Source organism: Lycium barbarum, chromosome 9 (assembly GCF_019175385.1).
Source record: "Lycium barbarum isolate Lr01 chromosome 9, ASM1917538v2, whole genome shotgun sequence".
Taxonomy (NCBI): Eukaryota; Viridiplantae; Streptophyta; class Magnoliopsida; order Solanales; family Solanaceae; genus Lycium; species Lycium barbarum.
Window position 1 is genome coordinate 74,721,378 of NC_083345.1, and position 22,624 is coordinate 74,744,001.

Consider the following 22,624-nt stretch of genomic DNA (forward strand, 5'->3'; position numbering starts at 1 on the left):
GTCTAACTAGTTTTGGAGCTGTTGCAGCATGACCCCGTTATTCTCGCTGGCCGGTACGTTGCCCACCGATGATCGGACTTGAACAGGATTAACGGAGGGCGCGTTGTTGTTTGGTACGTCCCCGTCGTCATGCTCGTGATGGCTTGGTTCCACTTGGAAGTTGACAGAATGGGAATCCGACATTTCCGGTATACCTGAAATCAAACCTTAAAAAACAAGTGTAAAATATCGAGCGTAACCAGAATGTTGTATTGAACCGCCACTACTATCTAAGGCCCCACGGTGGGCGCCAAACTGTTTAACCTTAAAACGGAGAACAATTAAATTTATGCGTGACGCCAAAGATATGTGGCTAAATTCAATTCAAGATTAAATTGCGAGATAAGCCAATAAATGAACAGAGAAGCAGATCTGACCAACTATTAAGTACGTCTGGCCTCGGGTATAGAAACCGAGGTCGATACCTTCTGTTAAGAACTTACACGAAGTATAATGAAAATGAACTTAAGAACAGATGTGAATGGTTTTAAAAAGATTCTTATGATTGTTGATGTGAACTCTTTCTGTCCTTACCGTTGCCAACCTCCTTAATGGATGAGAACCTCCTCTTTATATAGTAGAAGAGTTTCAACCCTAGTACAATTCTAAATAAAGAAAATAAATCTGGTGGCAGCTGTTTTACCGAGATCGACGCCGAATAATCCGGTTGAGGGCGGATATTTCGGTCTTCTCCTTATGACAGTCAACTGCCCTTCCTTTATCGTCTCATCCCGGCCCGAACTCGAAGATGCGTTCCCGGTAAGACGGTCGTATCGCGACCGAGCATAACCATGACAACGGGAAACCGAGCGGCGTGCCCGTATCCTCGGTTTTACCCGTATACAAAAATGAACTAGGGTTGTATGATTTTATTGGATGGGAAAATGGGTTACAGGTTACGGGTTAAAATAATTGGGGCTGGGTGCTTACGTGGATCTGACGTGATTAATTTTTTTGTGCTGTGGAGTCCAAGTCAAACTTTTATCCATATAAGAGCAAATTTATCAAGTATCCTAATGGTGAGGACAAATTTGATCCTAAACTTAAATTTGACCCTTTTTCTCTTTAATCAAACTACTTATTTTTGTCTAGAAATTAATATTTTGTTACTGGGGCGTGGAAATGGCTTAAGTGTACCTCCGGAGTAATAGATACCCTAATGTCGTTAAGTAAATACCCCTATGTCGTTTCAGTATGGCTAAACCTATAAAACCCAAGGGATAAAATATGGGTAAGTCCTCGGTGGAACACTGCAGTACCATTCATATAAACCTCTCCACCCTTATCATTTCTCCCTTATCCTTCCTTTCTCCTTGTCTGCAATGGCTTGTTCATCTTCCATTATAGGAGTTTCCTCCATATACCAAACTAACCCTTCACTCGAACTTTCTCGAAGACCACCTTTATCTCTTCTTCCTTTGTCCAATGAATTAAAAAAATCCCATTTTCATGTTCGTCTGAGACATGTTGTCTCTTCTGCTGTTGTAACTGCAAATTCATCAGTGCTTAGTGAAGAAGCGTTTAAAGGAATTGGGGGTTTCGGGAAGGATTCTTTGAATGTTAGTGAAAGTGAATATGATGATGATGAGTCTGAGGTTGAGGATGATGAGTCGAATGAAGATGAACTTGCTGTTTCTAAACTTGGTTTACCCAATAGACTTGTTGACGCTCTTCAAAAACGTGGAATTACTCAGCTTTTTCCTATTCAGGTTTGGGTTTTGTTTTCTTCTTTCTCTGTATACCTATTCAGATTTGTGACTCTACTTATACCATCTAGCAGGCCAACAATTTTGAACTTGCATTTAATAGATGGATTTAGTGGCTGGGAGGGCTAGCTCTAGCTCTGGTATAGTTGCTCATTTGTTCACGGGTTCTAGGTAGAAATGCAAGGGGAAGGCTGGCATGCATAGAAATTATCATAAAGTCATCACACTTGCGAAATCTATATTGACTTTATCGCTTCTTCATTTTGTGTACATGTTTGATTCGGTGGACCATCTTCTGTGATGTATTCCCGCGGTTTATGTATTTTATTGGAATGAAAGGTGATTTTGAATGCAAGTAAGCCTTTTTCACTGCAAATATAGATAGATTATCCTAAATCATGTGTCCTTACTATGCAGAGAGCTGTTCTAGTGCCGGCACTGGAGGGTCGGGATATAATTGCTCGTGCAAAGACAGGGACAGGGAAGACACTTGCCTTTGGTATTCCAGTATTAAAAAAGCTTAGTGGAGATGAGGAAATGAGAAATAATCAGAGGTATGGGTCTTATCATGATGGTTAGATTTTTTGTTAGTCTAATTATTGACGATTATGCTAAATTTCTCTTTTAATTTATAGACGCGGACGGCTTCCCAAAGTTTTGGTACTTGCACCTACTCGAGAGTTAGCCAATCAAGTAGAGAAGGAAATGAGGGAGTCGGCACCATACTTGAACACTGTTTGCATATACGGAGGCGTTTCTTATGCTACACAGCAAAATGCACTTTCCCGTGGGGTTGATGTTGTTGTTGGAACTCCAGGTAGACTTATTGACCTGATAAACAATAGCAGCTTGAAACTGGGGGAGGTGGAATATTTGGTCCTCGACGAGGCTGATCAAATGCTCGCAGTTGGATTTGAGGAAGATGTGGAAGTTATTTTGGAAACACTTCCACCACAGAGGCAGAGCATGCTTTTCTCAGCCACCATGCCTGGCTGGGTAAAGAAACTGTCTAGGAAGCATTTGAACAATCCTTTGACAATTGACTTGGTAAGTTTTCGCACTAAGCGATACGTATCATCGTCCTTCTTGATATATGCAGTAGTGCAATTTTCCCTTGAATGATCTCCAGTTGCTCTTCTTAATAGCAAATGCCGTTGTTTTCTGATTAGAAGTGCGAATCTTCAGTATATTTCCTTACTTCTTGGATTAGAAGCGTAAATCTTCAGTATATTTCTTTACTTCTCCAAAGAAGTTATGGATAATTGGTTGTAGTTGTGCTAATAGAGATTTACAAATATATATATACATATATATATATATATATATATATATATATATATATATATATATATATATATATATATATATATATATCTTTTCTCCCTGATTGTTGTCTTATTCCCTTCTTTTCAAATACTCATTTAGGTTGGTGATCAAGAGGAAAAGCTGGCAGAGGGGATCAAACTTTATGCTCTATCAACTACAACAACATCTAAACGATCCATACTCAGTGATCTTGTTACAGTATGAATTAACAGCCTACTTCCTTAGCTTTTTTTCAACTGATGCAGAGTTCACAATCGTCAATAATACTCAAGCATTCAGAGCTTTAGAGTTTTGCTTTAAACAATTTTTCAGGTTTATGCAAAGGGTGGAAAGACAATTGTTTTCACACAGACAAAACGAGATGCTGATGAGGTCTCGATGGCATTATCAAACAGCATTTCTTCTGAGGCACTGCATGGCGACATTTCTCAACATCAGAGAGAAAGAACACTAAATGGATTTAGGCAAGGAAAATTCACTGTGCTAGTTGCGACTGACGTTGCATCTCGTGGTCTTGATATACCGAATGTTGACTTAGTAAGTTCATACGGCTATATATATATATATATACCACCTTAACAGCTGGACTGCTTTACTTTTAGTTTCTGTTATTTATGATGCGGTATATGTGGTCAGAAAATCAGGATTTTGGGCGTTTATCTAGGTGAAACGAATGCTTACGACATTCTATAGCTGGGAGTCTAATTTGAATAACAGAATCTGTTGTCTTTGTTAGAAAGCATGCATTTTTCACAAATAGGTGCATATTTTGACTATTTGCATAATAGCCTAAAGCTGTATATACTAGTGACAATGTGGACGAAAAATGGGTTTGATCAATCAAAACACTAATGTTATTGTATTTCATAAATATGATGTAGTCAACTTTGTTATTCTCTTTCTTTCGTCCTCCTCCTCCACATTCTCTCTCCACCCCCTCCCTCTTTCGAAAATTTCAAGTTTTCTGAAGTAGATCTCGGAGAAAGCTAAGTGTTATAAAATATATGTATTGATGTATACTTTCTGCTTAGAACTATGTCACATTGAGACGATACTCTTCCAACTATGTTGTAATGATTGTGAATAGAATCATAAAATCATTCAGTCTCTTCTGCTTGAAAATGCTGCTTAGCGCATTCACTTGGACATTGTTTTTTCTGTGATTCTATGCTCTGTATTTGGGCATCAATTAACAGTAATAACCCTTTGGATCCATCCACCCTTTTTATTTAGGTAATCCATTATGAACTACCCAATGATCCAGAGACTTTCGTTCATCGCTCTGGTCGAACAGGCCGTGCTGGAAAAGAAGGCACTGCTATTCTGATGTACACAGGTAACCAAAGGCGAACTGTCAGATCTCTTGAACGTGATGTTGGGTGCAAATTTGAGTTCGTTAGTCCTCCATCTGTCAAAGAGGTTTTGGAGTCATCAGCTGAGCATGTGGTGGCTACACTTAATGGAGTTCATCCCGAATCAGTTGAGTACTTCACTCCAACTGCACAACAGTTGATGGAGCAACAAGGAGTAAATGCCCTTGCTGCTGCGCTTGCTCTTTTGGGTGGGTTTTCCAAACCTCCATCTTCTCGATCTCTAATAACTCATGAACAGGTATGAATAGTTATTGAGGTACATATGTTGATTGATAAATCTTATTGGTTGCCTCCGTTTTTGAGGTACTTGCGTGTATTGATAAATCTTAATGGTTATGTTTGGGTTAACAGCACTTAAGAAATTTCTGTTGTACTTCCTTTTTCCTTCCTTTCTTCACCCATTGTGCTGCCGACTGATAGGCTTCTTCTGCATGTAATTTATAATGGCTAATTCAATGGCCAAGTGAGGTGCTGAAGTGATGATACTCCCCTCCGTCATATATATTGGTCCGATCTCTTTTCATCAGCTGCTTTGGCAGTGTTTCGTTGTCCTATAACCCCCTCATGGGCTGTCATAGTAATTGACACTAATATACTCATTGTGGTGCCAAAATCTAGTATCATCAAGTCATATGTGCATTTGAACTGCTGCAAGCCCACTCGGCAGACTTTGTTAGTTGGGTAAGTTCCTTGGCCTGCAAATGGGCCATGTACTTGACCTATCCAACTACCTAAAAGTCTTACCTAGTTTGTCCCTGATAGCTCCCTCAACTGGATCATATATGCTTCTCCGCTTTTTTTTTTTTTTTTTTTATCAACCTCCAATTTGGGTCTTTCCTCACTTGATGTTAATAATCACCGGATGCTGTCACTGAGGTCTCAAAAATGCTAGTCTAAGTAACCATGACTTGAGATTTTGATCTATTCCTTTCCACTTTCTTTTTATGCCTCCAGTTATAAAATATATGCCCATTTCGTATTTTGTGATCAGCATGTTTCCACTGCAGGGATGGACTACATTGCAGCTGACACGTGATTCTGTAAATTCCCGAGGATTCCTGTCAGCAAGATCTGTTACTGGTTTCCTCTCTGATGTTTATTCACCAGCTGCCGATGAAATTGGCAAAATTCACCTAATTGCAGATGAAAGGGTTTGTAACCAATATGCTAATGATTTTGCTTTATGTTCCACGTTGCTGTCACCCCTAGGGAGATGTGGTGTCTTGTCTTCTGGTCCTCTTCTCTGTGTCTCTGCTCTAATCAGAACCATTTCACGTATTTGAGCTCAGGTTCAGGGGGCCATATTTGATCTTCCTGAGGAGATTGCAGCAGATCTACTAAATCAAGAGTTACCACCTGGAAATACTATTTCCAAGATTAGCAAGGTTAATCTGCTTCTTACTATTAGATTCTGTGACTTAGCCTGCACAGTTTATTCTGTTGTTAACTCTTAAATCTGAGACAGGATAGATGTAATCGTTGTAATCCTGTGTCTTGCAGTTACCTGCTTTACAAGATGATGGGCCAGCTAGTGATTTCTATGGGAAGTTTTCAAGCAGGGATACTAGGGGGACACGAGGAGGTTTTAGAGACCGTAGAGGCAGAAATTCCCGGGGTTCGTCTGGTGGTCGTTTCTCTGATAATGATGCTGATAATTGGGGGAATGACTTTCGGCCGCGAGGTGGCCGCACAAGAGGGGGCGGAAGTGATTGGCTCATCAGTGGTGATAGGCGCTCTAGCAGGTCTTTATCCGGAGGAAGCAGAGACAGGTTTGTTTCTCTTCTCTATGTGCACACAATTTAATTTGATTCTTCGATTATTATTATATTCTCTTCTTTCTTCCTAATCAACTTACCCTCGTTTAAATTGCATCGTCAGCATAGTCCTGGGACTTTAATCTAGTTACTGCTACCTTATTAAAAGAAAGAAAAAAAACTCAGTTACTGCTGGAATTATTTGTATGATGGGACGGATTATCAGCATTATATTGTCAATTGCTAACGTGGTCATTAGTTGGCCTGAAGATATCCGTCGTCCTTATTCTCAATTGATGATAACCCGATATCTAATCAGACTTTAGCGAAATAGGTCGCACCTTGTAACTAGTCAAACAAATAATCAATGCGGCAACATATACATATTGTTGACTGTCATCTTGTTTAACTGTCAATAATCAACACATACACATTTGATCATCCTTCTTCTTCACGTATAAAACATGTGCACCCCAAAGCTATGTTGCTCAGACTCTTCACTTTCGGTGCTGCACCCGTGTCGACATGACATGGGTGTGGATGTGGTGTGGGATCTGTAGCGGATTTGGTCAACTGATTTGGATACTTTTGACCAAAGCTGACTGAGAAGTTCGGGACGGATACAGTAATTTCTGTAATCAAAACAAAAAATAAGGTGAAATTGAAGAAAATGGAATACCTTGTATAAATACATTTTTATGTCAGGCCTCTTCCTTTTATCTCCTTCTGGGATTCTCCACTTGATCAGTTTTCTCCTCGGAATACCTTGTAAGCTTTCTACATAGTCATGATTTAGACATTTAACTCTATTTTTAGATATTTGAATTATATTTAGTTGAATCCTCGCACCCGTATCTCTACTTGGATCTGTACTCCCGAATCTTAAAATTTAGAACTTTCATGTTCAGAAGATGAAAGTCGCGGAAATGCGAATGCTGCGATGGATGTGTGGGCACACTAGGAGGGATAGAATTAGGAATGAAGTAGGAGGGATAGAATTAGGAATGAAGATATCCGGGACAAGGTGGGAGTGGCATCGGTGGAGGACAAGATGCGAGAAGCGAGGCTGAGATGGTTTGGGCATGTGAAGAGGAGAGGCACAGAGGCTCCAGTGCGGAGGTGTGAGAGGTTGGCTATGGATGGTTTCAGGAGAGGTAGAGGGAGGCCAAAGAAGTATTGGGGAGAGGTGATTAGACAGAATATGGCACAGTTTCAGCTTACCGAGGACATGACATACGCATTTGATCATCCTTCTTCTTCACGTACAAAACATGTGCACCCCAAAGCTATGTTGCTCAGACTCTTCACTTTCGGTGCTGCACCTGTGTCGACATGACATGGGTGTGGATGTGGTGTGGTGTGGGATCTGTACCGGATTTGGTCAACTGATTTGGATACTTTGACCAAAGCTGACTGAGAAGTTCGGGACGGATACAATAATTTCTGTAATCAAAACAAAAAATAAGGTGAAATTGAAGAAAATGGAATACCTTGTATAAATACATTTTTATGTCAGGCCTCTTCCTCTTATCTCCTTCTGGGATTCTCCACTTGATCAGTTTTCTCCTCGGAATACCTTGTATGCTTTCTACATAGTCATGATTTAGACATTTAACTCTATTTTTAGATATTTGAATTATATTTAGCTGAATCCTCGCAGCCGTATCTCTACTTGGATCTGTACTCCCGAATCTTAAAATTTAGAACTTTCATGTTCAGAAGATGAAAGTCGCGGAAATGCGAATGCTGCGATGGATGTGTGGGCACACTAGGAGGGATAGAATTAGGAATGAAGATATCCGGGACAAGGTGGGAGTGGCATCGGTGGAGGACAAGATGCGGGAAGCGAGACTGAGATGGTTTGGGCATGTGAAGAGGAGAGGCACAGAGGCTCCATTGCGGAGGTGTGAGAGGTTGGCTATGGATGGTTTCAGGAGAGGTAGAGGGAGGCCAAAGAAGTATTGGAGAGAGGTGATTAGATAGAATATGACACAGTTTCAGCTTACCGAGGACATGACCTTAGATAGGAGGTTGTGGAGGACCTCAAATTAGGATAGAAGGCTAGGTTGCTTATCCTTCCACCATAGTAGTTGTAGTTTTGCTCATTCGTTTATTGCCATTTGATTTCTGCATTTGATTTCTGCTTATATTTGTTGGGCCTTTGTACTTTGATTATCTTATTTATCTATGGTAGTTAATGCTCCTTTCTACCATGACTTTCTCGCTTTTGTTATTCCTCGTTTTCATATTGTTTTTGATATGCTTGGCCCTATCTGACCTTTTGTCTTGTTTTCCTCTCGAGCCGAGGGTCTTTCGGAATCAGCCGCCCTACCTTTCAAGGTGGGGGTTAGGTCTGCGTACACTCTACCCTCCCCAGACCCCACATGGTGGGATTCTACTGGGCGTGTTGTTGTTGTTGTTGTTGAAGGATCCGACCTCTGGATCCGCACCCGTATTGGACACCCACACCCGAGTCCGAGCAACTTAGCCCTAAAGTGAAAAATTAGGCCTGATGAATTCCTTATGAAGCAAATATTATACGTGTTCCCTTAGCTCTTTCAACTTTGTTGATGCCATGGGATACGGGGAATATAAATAGACCTTTATCCCTGGTAAATGTCAATACAGAACTCAATCTCCCACATGGGAGGTAACCCCGGACCCGGAATACTCACGTACGACTAGAACACGATTGACCGCAGTACCCTCCACTCAGGTGTCGAGAACTACAACAATGAAGCCCAAGCAACCCTTTCTAATCATACTCCTTCATGAAAGATATAATCTTGCTCTAAGTTGCAGCTGTCTTACCTTCGTATTCAAGATACGGTTTCATTGGAATTCCAATCATCACAACTTTGATTTGATAGTTAAGTGTAGCATGGCATGATGCCAGCCAATTCATACCCATAATATCATCAAAATCAATCATTTGTAACACAGTCAAATGGACTGTGTCCCTGACCTGCACTGAGACTTCACAATCCTAGTAAACTCGATCTACAACAATAGACTCCCCTACTAGAGTGAAGACTACAAACGACTCATCTAAGACTTCAAGGCCCCTCTCTAAACAAGATGCAAAGTACAGAGACACATACGACTATCTAGATCCAGGATCTATAAGCGCAAATGCCTTAAAAGAGCAAACATTAAGGATACATGTCACCACAACATTGGATGCCTCAACATTTTGCCTAGCCATATCATAGAAATGGGGTGGTCCCCTCGCACCATGTGTACCCTGACGATCATTACATCACATGGCTTTAAGAGCAACTCTAGCTGGCTGAGCTGGTGTCTGAGTATCTGTGGTCGAATCCTGAGGCTATGACGTAGTCTCACCAATACCGGAACGCCTCGGATGTAATTTACAGTGACCCTGCTCCAAAAGAATAACAAACTCCTGAGCTCCTCTCACACTGACCAAATTAGCTTTTGCCACAATCAACACATGTTGATGGTTGTCCAAATTGGAATGACCCGCCACGTATCTGATGTTGCGACTGCTATAGTCCCTGTCGAGCGAAAGGAGCACTGACTGAAGAGTGAAGACTGAACCACTTTCGAAAATTGCACTGAGGTCTCACCATTGTTCAAACCATCACATTGTCAATTTGGGATTTTAGCCTAAACCCATTAATTTCTAAGTCAAATATCATGTTTTGAAGACTATATCTTGTAGAAATCAATGCATAATAGTCCAAATAGTATTAAGGATCATACCTTTGTCACTTGGGTGATAGGGGTTGGATTCCGTATCTCTTTTCTCTTTCTTTTTTCCCCTATTGCTTCTACTGAAGCTTGGCAAGCATTTTAATTGCCCTATTCTTTCCAATTGGAGCTACAACCCAATCCCTCTTCACTTATATTATTATATGTTTTGCTACTAAATGACATAAATAGCTCACTCTTTAATCTGGGTTAGACTTATTTTGGTACTTTATATATAACATTGGACATAAATAGTCCTTTATCTTTGGCACTATCTCGGCATGAAGTGGACACTTTTGGTCCAAGGTCAGAGAGAAAGCCATTCACTAACGGAAAAGCTGACAACCAATGTTAAAACTAGCGGAGTAGGGTAACATAAAGAGTTACAGAATCGTTGCATCTCAAGACCATTGAAGAGTTCAAAATTCTGTTTACAAATGTCTGGTCTTGTTGTCTTCATCATCTAATATCAAATCTGACTATTCTTGAGGAGCCTCCAAATCTTTTTCTTCCCTCTTAGTCCTCTTGCTCATCTCCTACTCTCCATTCTTAGACGTCAAAGAAATTTTCAGAAAAAATACCAAGTACAAAACTACTTATGAAGAGGGAATAAGCTTTCTTCCCAACAAGATTACGTCGCAAAGGATTTAGCTTCACATAGACTCAAGTCTAATTTCCAACTTTGACACTTGGAAGGGCCGTCGCTGAACGGATAAAAGTTACTTCAGGGATAACTGGCTGGTCTTCCGCAAGAGCATCAAGAAAGATCTGTTGTTCTTATATAAGATCGTGATTGGATCCGCATATGTTTGGTAAAGAGAATAATTTTATCTTTTGAGAATAATAAAAAATGGACGGTGTTAGATTGGAACATGAAAATGAGACTGCTGACCCAAGAAGATAGGGAAGAGACGAGGAAGGGCTAATCCTCGAGTCAGGGGCATCTATCTTTATTTACGCAAAGCTATGTTGATTTCTTTTTCAGCCTCTTGACAACATATTGAGAAGGACAGCTTAGTGTTTTCTGAGTCTCTGTTGCTATCACAATCACCCTTCTGATAGGCATTGCGAAAGATGCTCTGAAAATGGAAGCCATAATTTTAAAAGTTTGACGCAAGTGAATGATGGCGTTGATGTTGGGCCAGTGTAAAGAGCTAGAAGCAAGCACTGTTTCTAATCCACATCTACCCAGTACATAGTTTAAAAGGAAAGAAAAGACAGTCTAATTTGGTACTCGAACAATGGTAATGGATTTGAGTCCTAGAATACTTGACAGAACGAACCATTTGCTTAGAGTAGAAAAGAGGAACGTAATTAATTGCTAGTCATTTATCTGTCAGCTGGAAAGCAAATCTTCTTGAGTTGATACTTGCAAAGGTCTTGTTCTAGGCAAGAAATCACTGTTAGCCCCTTTTCGTTAGTTCCATTACTGCCGTTAGTTTTTGACGATACTAGTTGGATTTTCCGCCCGTAAATGCTTTTTAGTTTATTTTATTTAAAATAAGAACCTTGGACCAAAAGTGTTCACTTTTTCTGAAGATAAAGGACTATTTATGTCCAATGTTATATGTAAAGGACCAAAATAACTCTACCCCTATACCAATAGTACGAGTTTAAAAAAAAAAAAAAAAACTCTACCCCTATACTCCAGGGGCTATTTACGTTTTTTTCTCTTGCATTCATCGTTTGTAACATATAAGTTATTTGTTTCTATTTCAGATCCTTTGGTGGTGCATGTTTCAATTGTGGGCGCAGTGGTCACCGAGCATCTGAATGCCCGACCAAAAGGGACTACTAGGTGTGTAGGTTCCCTCACTGTCCTTCCTGCAGTAATTGTACCTGGGTGACAATTTTGCACTATTTCCTGACAAAGCCAGCTCTGAAGATAAAGAGTGTAAGTGATGCAGCATTTCATATGAGTAACAGCAAGATCCTAGACTGTTCCCTCCAGCACCATCTCCTCAAAGCTTCATATGGCCTACTGATGGTTAATTTTGTCACGTGGATTGATTTTCTGTTTCTCAAACATGTATTTTTTGTAATCAGTTCTAGTTATTTTCTCCGAGTCCTAGTAGTTAATGAGTTATTGTTGTTGTAGGTGAAGTGAGGTAAGTTATATACCCCTCCAGTAGAAATGTGTTGGACTGCCAAGTCTCCCCAATTTATATCTTTAAGAAACTGATGCAGCTTTCGGTCAAAGCATCCGTAGGAGCGGGCTTTATGAGTGTACTCTATTATTGTAAGCAAGGTGCAGTTTAGTAGGAGTAATACTTGTGGTAGTGAATACTTGTCACCAGTAAATTCTGCACTCTCAATGTTTTCACCAGCATTCAGAACTGCACAAATATGTTGATGCATTTGGCTTTATCCGGTTAACAATATGGAAGTGACAAATAGTTAACTGCGTCGGAGTACCTTATTTAAGAGACCCTTTGTAGTTGGCCGAAAAATGCTACACGAGTCTTTACTAGTGTCGCGTCCCAAAATACCCCTTAGACGTGACTGGCATCCAGCACACACCATCAGCCAGGCGAATCAAATTTTCATATCTTAACCTTAATTTCACAGCATTTAATAATTTAAATAAGTACCCAAACAATATGATAATTAATTATGGATAACTAGTATCTCAGAATATTAATCAATTACTCTTACCCAAGTTCTACACTAGACCATGAGCATTTAAGAGAATTACAAAACACTCGGGTTTGAAAACCCCAAAAGAAAAGACATTAATAAATAAATGATAAGGACACTTTTGGCAGCTTCCATGAACAAAGCGGCGACTCACCTCAACTAATAGATCAACTCTAGCAAACTCGTTAGCTACTAGCTTCATCGTCACCCATAGTATCTGCACGGACATGCAGGTAAGGAGTGAGCTATATGTAAATATAACGCAGTAAGATCTTCAACCCACCACTTTAAATACCCCTGGAACAAGTGTTAGAAAATACAAACACACAACCAGCATAAATATTATGCACATGAATATATCATTATAAAATATCCAACCAAGGTTCAAACTATTGTTTATCAAGTATACTATGTACCTCAACACAATTTACACTAAGGATGTTAGAGAAATTACTCAACACCACGAGTCCACGGCATCATACACAATGTGTCAAATATGTCAAGAAGCATACACAATGCCCCAATAAAAATCAAGAAGTATACACAATGCTCAGGGAAGCATACACAATGTCCCAATGAAGTCAAGAAGCATACACAATGCCCCAATGAAGTCATGGCTCACAATCATATCACATCACAAAACAATTTATAATAAGAGTTTTAATGTATTTGAAAATAAAATATGTGCGGCTGGCCTCAAGGACCACCATTCTTCCAAGCACACTCTCGTCTCAACACATGGACCAGACAGACAAAATATACTAAAAACAGGTTTGAAAAGCAAGCACCCAAAGCTTAAAGCCTCACTTACCTCAAATTCACAATTCAAGCGCACTTTCTAATAACTCAAAACTGCATCCTCGTGTCTCCAGATCACCTCAAACTACACAAAAACGAATTTAGAATGGTCAAAACCCTTAGGGTAAACCACTTTTATATTTTTAGAGGCTTAAATGGTCGAAGTCAAAATTTAAAGGACGAAAACGCCCTCTGATCAATGGGTTCAAAACCCGATAACACATGTTTTCGGGAAGATTTCAACAAGAAGATTCCAATGATATATAGAAGTCTAAAATCTGACGTTGTTTGCCCTTTCAAATCAATAATTTAGGTTGAAGAACCTTAGAGCTAAACTTTCTCAATTCCTCAAAATATCCTCATGTTTTCACCATAAAAATTCACCCATAATTACATAATAAACTCAAATAAAAGATCAGAGGCATTACCTTGATGATTTGGGTTGAAAATTCTTATTTTTCTCCCCTCTTTTCTTCTCTTTTTCTTCCCTTCTTTTCTTTTCTTGCACTGCGTTTCCCTTTTTGCATTCTATCTCTGTTTTCTAATTTTTATTTCTCACGCTTAGACCATCAGAATTTAAACTCTTTTTTTCCCCCCTTTTTGGGCTTGGCCCATTTCTTTCTTTTCCTTTTTAATAATACTTAATTCTCTTTAGATAAATTATAAATTAACCCCTCATTGGGGTTGTTACATTCTCTCCCACTTAAATTAACGTTCGTCCTCGAACGTGTCCAACACCCTTTTAGAAGTGTCAGGATATGAATATTCACTACGCATGTCCTGCTTGTACTTTCAAGGAGTCTTTTCTTGTAGATAGTTCTATTATAATACTTTGGCCGCAAAATACTTCTTTATCCATAGCAAACAAAGTCATATGTTCAAATATAGAATAACAACTTTAAAAAAAAAAACGCGATTCTCATTTACTGGCACTATTTCAGTCTCAATAACATGGATCAGATCATTAATGTACTCTCAAAACGTATTCGCATTGTCATACCCCATTTTAACCGGGTTAAAGTAGAGTACAACATATTGGTGATTCCTGTTTATGTTTATTTTAAGGAGTCGCCACCTAATTATTTATGGTGAATTAGGACACCTAAAGTTTATTAAAGTTATGTTTAAAGTTAACTCTGTTTAAGGTCTGCGAAACTTAAGATTCTAGGTAAGGGTTCAATTAGTCTAAAGAGAAGGTATTAGGCATCCTTTAAGACCCATTAACAATGGTTAACCGACCGGACTTATGTTATTTAATTAAGGCTGAAATATAGGTGTAAATATTTGAATATTTAAGAAAAAAATCTTGTAGATATTGCTAAATTTATTTAAAGTAAAACTTGTAGAAAATAGTAGTTGCAAAGAAAAGTTTAGTTGAAATAAACTAAAGAAGCAAGACGTGTAATGTTTATTGTGCGAAGGTTATTTTAAACAAATATGTATTTCAAGTGTTGGGAAGTATCATCCATGGGAGCTAGTTTGCCTTTTTATTTCTCAAAAAATTAAGTTAACATTAGTGTAAAATTAGTAATGTTTTAAATTTCTAAGATAGTAAGAGTAAATCCTGATTCTCAAAATATGTAGTCATGCTATTTTAAAGATCAATTATTCTAATAAAAAAAATAGTATAAATATTATGAATAGTTTAAACAAAAATAGATGAGAATGAAATTTGTGGCTTTAATTATTAGTTTTCTTTTAAATTAACCATCTGTTATCTCTAACACTATCTATGTTAATTCTCCTATAATTTGTCTAAGCTAAGAGGCAAAAATAAGTGTTAATCATACAAGGCAAATAAAATACACAACAATAGAATAAGGGAGAGAGTAGAGAGTGAATGGGTTAGGCCCATTTTCCCGGACTGCTGCTGCGGTCTATTTTGCTATTGGGCTTTGGCCCAGATTCTATGTTCTATTTGTGCTGCGGGCTGACTCGAGAGGAGGTTTGTTGGGCTTTAGCCCAACACCAAGTGCGGAGGAAGAACGGGTCTCTCGGACTCGTATGCGATGGTCATGCGTAAAAACAAAAGGAAAAGGATTAGTATATAACCCAATAACCAAAATTGGACATATGTAATGCAAATTCAAGATGGGCCAATAGCCTTCAACTAAAACAGGGGAGGGCTGCCTATGATTAGTATATTAATGTCTTCTAAACAAACAACAAGAAAAGAAGCAACTATGGAGTATGTAGCATAAAGCAGGCACGTAGAATTCTGAACACTTGTAGTGAAAATGAAAAGGAATTGTATTCGGTCCAAAACAGAAGCTAACTGAACTGATGATAGGTAAAACAAAGATAAAATGGGCAGTAGACAGCCATCACATTTTCTAGACACAAAGAAGGCAAACCATAATTGCAGGAACTCAAACCCGATTTAAACTGAATTTGCCAAGCCTTAAACTCGTACCGAATTTAAACAGACCACGCAACCCATGACATTCTAGTTGGAATGACGAAAGGAATAGGTGGTATCAGTGAACAATGGGTTAAATCCCAAACGACGAGAATAGACAAAAAAAAAAAAGAATGTTTAATGTCTGTTTTCATGATTCATCAGCATATCAGAGGTAAAACATGTTCATACGAGCATCAGCATGATCTTATCTAAACAGAAACATTTCGTTACAAACCAACAACAACAGAAAACAGTAAAGAAATGAAAGTTCGGGATTTTAAATAACAAACGAAAGAACTTGGATGATCAAGGATTTAAACTAATGTTCAGTTTATATTTGATGGACCTAAAGCAGCATATTTTATTTTTGTTTGTAACAGAATCACTAAACAGATTTTAAACTGGCAGGTTCATAGAAAGAACAAGCATTTGAGGGACATCAACTGATATTGAACACCAAATCATCTCGGCTTAATCATCCAAACATGAACTCATACGAACATCTAAATACTAACAAAATGAGATTAAACTAAATTAAAATGAGACGATAACATATAGATGCTATCCACTGTTAAACTGCGACAACTGAACTAAACACATACACTAACAACAGAATTGGAAAATGACGAAACAGAACAGGGGCCAAACAGAATTCAGCAACCAACATTGACATGTCATACTATCAGTTCATCATATCTACCCAAACAGATTACATTCATGACGGGATATCTTATTTGAACAAATAGAGTAAAAGAGGGTCAGTGTCGAACTGTTTTAAACATATATATGGTATATCTAAATATACATATCCGGGTGTGTATATCGGGTGTATGCCTAACGTATATCTTTTGCTTACTTCGATATCCCCTGTATATCCTATGTATGTTCGACTTTTAAATAAATTCTAAGTCCTGCAAATTCGGTCTAAGCATCCTAACTACGATGTACATCTTTCAAATTCATTTTAGAAATCGACATCCTATCCTAACAGCATCCAAACATTAACAACAATACGACGAAAGGGAAACTACGTAATCAGCTAACACACAACATACACGAATTCTATCAAGCTACTAACTAAGACTAGATTATCTAACAACAGAACACATATAAACGAACTGAGCTGATTGAAATGACAGACGTGTGTAAACAACGAAAACACTTACTAAATTTAAAAAAAAAAACTGAAATTGAACGGTTAAAGAACGATTGTTTACCTTCTGTTGGTGCAGTGAAGTGGGACGTCAAAGCCTCGAATCTACTCTCGTATTGACAGATTCGACACTCAAATCAAAATTAAAGTACTTCTATTCTAATTAAAGTTCTTTTGCCGAACAGCGACGAAAGTTGATCGAATTATGAAAATTTAACTTTTCAATAAAAATCCCATAACAAAAAGTATTTTCTGATTTGAAAATGTTTAAGACCATGTTTTTTGAAAACGAAAGAAACTCCAGATTTTAGAAAATACCCATATATTCCCCAAAAATCCCCTCGTTCTCAAACGATGTTCCCTCTCCCCTGAAACGTCTCAAGGCAGTCCCATTTATAGGGTTTCGATTCGGTTTTAAGAAAAGAGAGAGAAGAGCGTATGAGAGAAGGAGTGGGGGACAGAGCGTGGGGGGCAAGGGAAAGTGGAGATGGCAGAGGCGTGAGGGGACAGAGGTGAGTGGGAGAGAGCGTAGGAGAGAGGACGAGGAAGAAGTGGGTGAGCGGCGGTGGTGAGAAAGAGAAAGGGAGATAGGCGGCTGGTGAGAGGAGAAAGAAATGAAACCCTAGGGTTTCATTTTGTTAAAAGAATAGCTGGACCGGGTCGGGTATTGTGGTGTGGGCTGGACCGGGTAGGAATGAGTAATGGGTTGCTGATGTTGAATGAATAGTGGGCTGAAAAATGTGGACTGGGTATTAAAATGTGGGCTGATTATTGTATTTGTATTTTGGGCCATTAATTTGGCTGAAAATTGTTGATCCTTCCTCCTTCATTTAAATAATTTTGGGCTTCTAATTTAATAACTAGTACAATATATACTATGTGAAGACAGTTAATAATTAATATGTAGAAAAATAAGGATTTAACAAAGTGTTGTCTTGTAATTAATTTAACGAGTCCACCCGAAAATGAAACGATGACGAACATTTAAAATTTGTGATAAAGTAATGTTCGTAATGTTGAAAATAAAAGTAGCGAAAATAATAGTAGTGAAAATAAAGTATTTAGCTCGTCAGTAAATTTAGACGCCCGAGTGAATAAAAACTAAATAAAGGAGGGACAAAATTGGGTGTCAACACGCATAATATAACATGCACCTCTTGTAGCATAACAAGTCTCTTAGCTACGACCACAACTTGTTGCCCAAAATCTTATCAGCGATATGCTTGCACCCCACAACTTATCCTTCTTTCATTATATCACATATACCATTAGTGTCAAAAGAAACTTCCATAAACACACGATCACTAAATGAAAAAGCCTTTAACTGCTTTGAGTTGTATTTAAAGTGTTTTGCTTCAAATCGGCCTTATCTAAGGCCTATCACACTATTTTTTTTGTACATTAGCTTTGCCTTCTCGAGTTCAAACCACTCAACTAGAGGACGACATCGATATTCTTATAAAGGCTCAAAAGACATGATTTGCACACTATACTTCCACTTAAGAAACCTTCTTCAAGCTCAATTGTCACACTTGTCTATTAGCAATAGATATTGAACCTTCCTTGCAAGTCAAATTTTCATCTGGCTCCACTTTTGTTTTCGGACAGAATCATGGAAATCATTATGAACATTTCATCTAAACATGGACACGTGAAACACAAGATATGAACAACAGACAATCACAGAGCTAACACAAGTCCATATGCCACCAACCTGATTCGATCTAAAAGCCAACAAGAATTAATATTTACCTAGGACTTTGCTTACCCTTACAATTGAATCGCATGACTCATTTCATGTTGAAAACGTTCAAAAGGCTCCCTTCATAAGCTTCAAATCACAATCCCGTTTATCACTATAAGACTTTCGTCTACTCTATGCTTTCCGAAATTGTTCCTGCATTTAATGCAATTTTCTTCAAGGCTTGCTAATCTAAGTCTAGATCTAACAACTCTGACTTATAGTGTTCAACCAACCTGATAAGAGTAAGACTCCAACATCCACATAAAATCTAAAATGACAAGATCTGCATGCTGAATTAGTAAACTACTATCATACGCGAACCCAGTCAAAAGCACTGATCATGAACCACTTAACAGGTAATATCCATCCGACTAGTGTTACTACTAGATACCCATACTATCTATGTCCTGCGCAAGAACACATCTAGGCGCCATAACCAACAATCCTATAGTGGAACACATCCACCAATCTTATATACAATAGTGCTGAAACACATCCAAACATTCCTACATAATGCTCTCACGTACAACAATGTGAGAACACATCCTTACGCTTCTAAATATCGCTCAAATGTACGGTGGTGTTGGAACACATCCATGCACTCCTACATTAACGTTCTATATGTTATTACTATTGTCACACGTAATAATAAAAACACCTCATGCCATTTCAATATCTCTGACACGTAATGCAACATAGGCTAGTATGATGTATGAAAAAAAAAGTTTAGCTTGAATCAGGTACTCAATCTTACTAAGCCAGTCAATATCACCCAAGCTACGATCACAATTTTCTACATAGACATATAGACCAGCTACAAAGTCTACAGTGATATATATATATATTTTTAAATTTCTATTGAAGACAATCATGTATTAGAAATTTTGAGTCTCTAACATTCATATTTAACATATGAACAGTTTAGATGCAAAAGATAAATATTTTTGATATCTCGTATCACCCTCTGCCCTCTTTAACTCTTTTTTTTTCCTTTTTTTTGGCCAATACATATTTATGACCTCGAAGGTACTAAATTTTGTAAACATTGCATTCGTTGAGTGCAAATCTCCTCAAGTCACCCACTATAGGTATGTGCACATTCGACTCTTAGTCATAATACTCCCTCTTTATCCATTATCTAGTAGGCTTTACCTCTTAAGGAAATCACTAACATCAATAAGGTCAAGACTCTAGTACTAATCAAATTTTTTTTTTGCCTGATCAAACAAAGACAATTGTAACGTCACACATGCCATTGTCTTGGCATACATATTGCCATCAATCTATCACCTCTTTACTAGACAACACGAGTCTTAGAACATCACTATATCAAAATACAAATTCACACTTATAACCTCTAGCATTTAATCAAAATTATCCGGACGTCCATGGAATGCTCTTCTACCACTGCATATGCTTCTATCGACTATGAAGATATTCCTATATTTCATTAATAAACATAATAGCAAGAGTACTAAGAAATATTTTTTAGTACTCGAATCCTCTAGTGCATGACAATCATTAACGCCTTCGTTATTAAAAAAAAATTTATCATCATAAATTTACACTAACCATAATAAATCTAGGAACATGTCTTCGGAATATCTAACTCTTTTACATTTCACTTATGGCGTTCAGATCACGAGTCAATCCTAGAATAAAAGGTAACACTTTATGACTCCAGGTACAAAAAATTAAGTGTGGAAAAAGAGACTTAACCTTCATGGCACTCTAAGTCATTTGAATATTATGGATTAACATTTGCCTTTGATTCACCATTCTTCTCGACAGACAAAAATTTAGCACCTAACGGCTCTATACTTGGTATGATGACCTCTTAATCACAAAATTTTATAACATGCTCTTTTAGTTTCTTTGACTTTGAAAAGTCATGCTATAATACATAATAATTAAAAAAAATAGATTTTTGACGCCATATCAATACCCAAGTCTTAGTCGAGTTTCCCACCATGTGGTACAATTAGTAGGTTCTCTAAAAGCACATTCAAAAACTTATTAGCTACTCGCACTAACCCAATAGTTAGTTATTAAATTCTAGTGCCCCGAGTTATAGTTAGATACGACCTATATCCTCCACTTATTATAAAAAAAAAACTTTATCGACGAGGTTGCTTGTATGTAGACATACTAAATGAGTCCTTTAAACTCAATACAAACCCAATGCTAGGCTCCACCGAAATGGAAAATCCAACAGTCTTTTTATGGCAATCAAGCGTAAGGCAAGATAAAGTCATTCAATCAAAACCAAAGATAATCTCAAGGTCAATTACGCCAAGTTATATTTTTTATACAGTACGTAAGCGTATTATGACTCTGAACTGTGCCCACACATGTTCGATAGACCGGCCAATAATATTAAACTCCCCCATTTAGATCGAATGACAAATGGTTCATAAATACTCAAGTTCTCTCAGTATCCTCATTTACACTATCACCTCATTAACGTGTTTCTCATATTCCTCAAGCTTGTGCTTTATCGAAAACAACGCATGTTAACAAAACTGTGTAAGTTGATTACTTTTCTCAGTGATGGTCATGACATTTTTCGTTACTCAAGCTTCTTTTATGGTTCATTTATTTTCCTGTTGCATGATAGTCTTAATATTCCACGTCTTGCCCTTCGACAACTAATCAAGTCACTACACATTGAGTTTCATGCTAAACATCTTACTATGTTGTTTCATAAATTCTTATAAAGTCTTATTCTCGCTCACAACTTGGAATTCATCCAGGGACTTACTCAATGAACAAGTTGTGCATCTCGTAGCGCCATTATCATGCTCATACTTAATACACTTAAATTATGCATTCTTACACCACAATCCACTTATGACATCACCATTACGATATTACCAATACTAGAAAATCAATTTAAGAGACATTAATCTTAGAACCATACAAACACTTTGCTCAAAATATCTTTCACCACAAAGGCCAACAGCCTAGGCATGGGTATGCCATTAAACTTCTTACTTTCCCGCTACACTCTTTCTCTTTACCGATAAGACTCATAATATAGAGTTATACCAACAACCCCTGATTTGAATAGTCGCTCTTACACAAAAAAAAAAAATTATATCATTTGACCACTTTTTTTTTTTTTTTTTTTTTTTTTTTTTTTTTTTTATGACTAGGGAGCCCGCAACCGCTATCTTTCCATTCAACGATTTCTTAACGTTCAAAATATTCACTAACTCCCGAACTTTAAAATATATTTGGCAGAATTTTCTTTGTAAATAAAACTATCCCAAAGTGTACACTCGGTCCAATCTCAACGACAATCAACGCACACAACATTTCATATACTCAGTATCACTCTTCAGTTGCACATATAACGTTAAAAAAAAACTTTCGAATCAACCATGACATGTAGCAGAGGAGGATATGCATGTCCTAGCTGTCTGCAGAATAAGTATTACAACATTTATACTAGATTCAACTCAACGCACGAATAAGGAATGAAGGAAGGGAAACCATCCAAGATGTTTAGTAGCCTCAAATTCATAAGTATGGGCGCCTACATACCCATGAACAAGACTCTACCAAACACTGCTCCATGACCCGGGACTTAAAGCCCGGGATCTGATACCAACTTTGTCACGTCCCAAAATACCCCTAAGACGTGACTGGCACCCAGCACACACTACCAGCCAGGCGAACCAAATTTTCATATCTTAACCATAATTTCACAACATTTAATAATTTAAATAAGTACCCAAATACTATGATAATTAATTACGGATAACTAGTGTCTCATAATATTAATCAATTACTCTTGCCCAAATCCCACACTAGACCATGGAGCATCTAAGAGAATTACAAAACACTCGGGTTTGAGAACCCCAAAAGAAAAGACATTAATGAATAAATGATAAGGACACTTTTGGCAGCCTCCACAAACAAAGCGGCGGCTCACCTCAACCAATAGATCAACTCTAGCAAACTTGTCAGCTACTAG

The 22,624-nt window shown here is 37.9% G+C and overlaps 1 protein-coding gene across 1 annotated transcript; it reads left to right on the top strand.

Moving 5' to 3' along the window:
- The first annotated feature begins 1,269 nt into the window (after positions 1 to 1,269).
- Positions 1,270 to 12,279, top strand: LOC132608962 (DEAD-box ATP-dependent RNA helicase 3, chloroplastic). The gene is made up of 10 exons (XM_060322784.1): positions 1,270 to 1,748; positions 2,163 to 2,299; positions 2,381 to 2,792; positions 3,171 to 3,269; positions 3,384 to 3,608; positions 4,305 to 4,682; positions 5,452 to 5,595; positions 5,734 to 5,829; positions 5,945 to 6,213; positions 11,632 to 12,279. Exons 1-10 carry the CDS (start codon positions 1,362 to 1,364, stop codon positions 11,708 to 11,710), a joined length of 2,226 nt encoding a protein of 741 aa, XP_060178767.1. The 5' UTR covers positions 1,270 to 1,361; the 3' UTR covers positions 11,711 to 12,279.
- Positions 12,280 to 22,624: the final 10,345 nt, after the last annotated feature.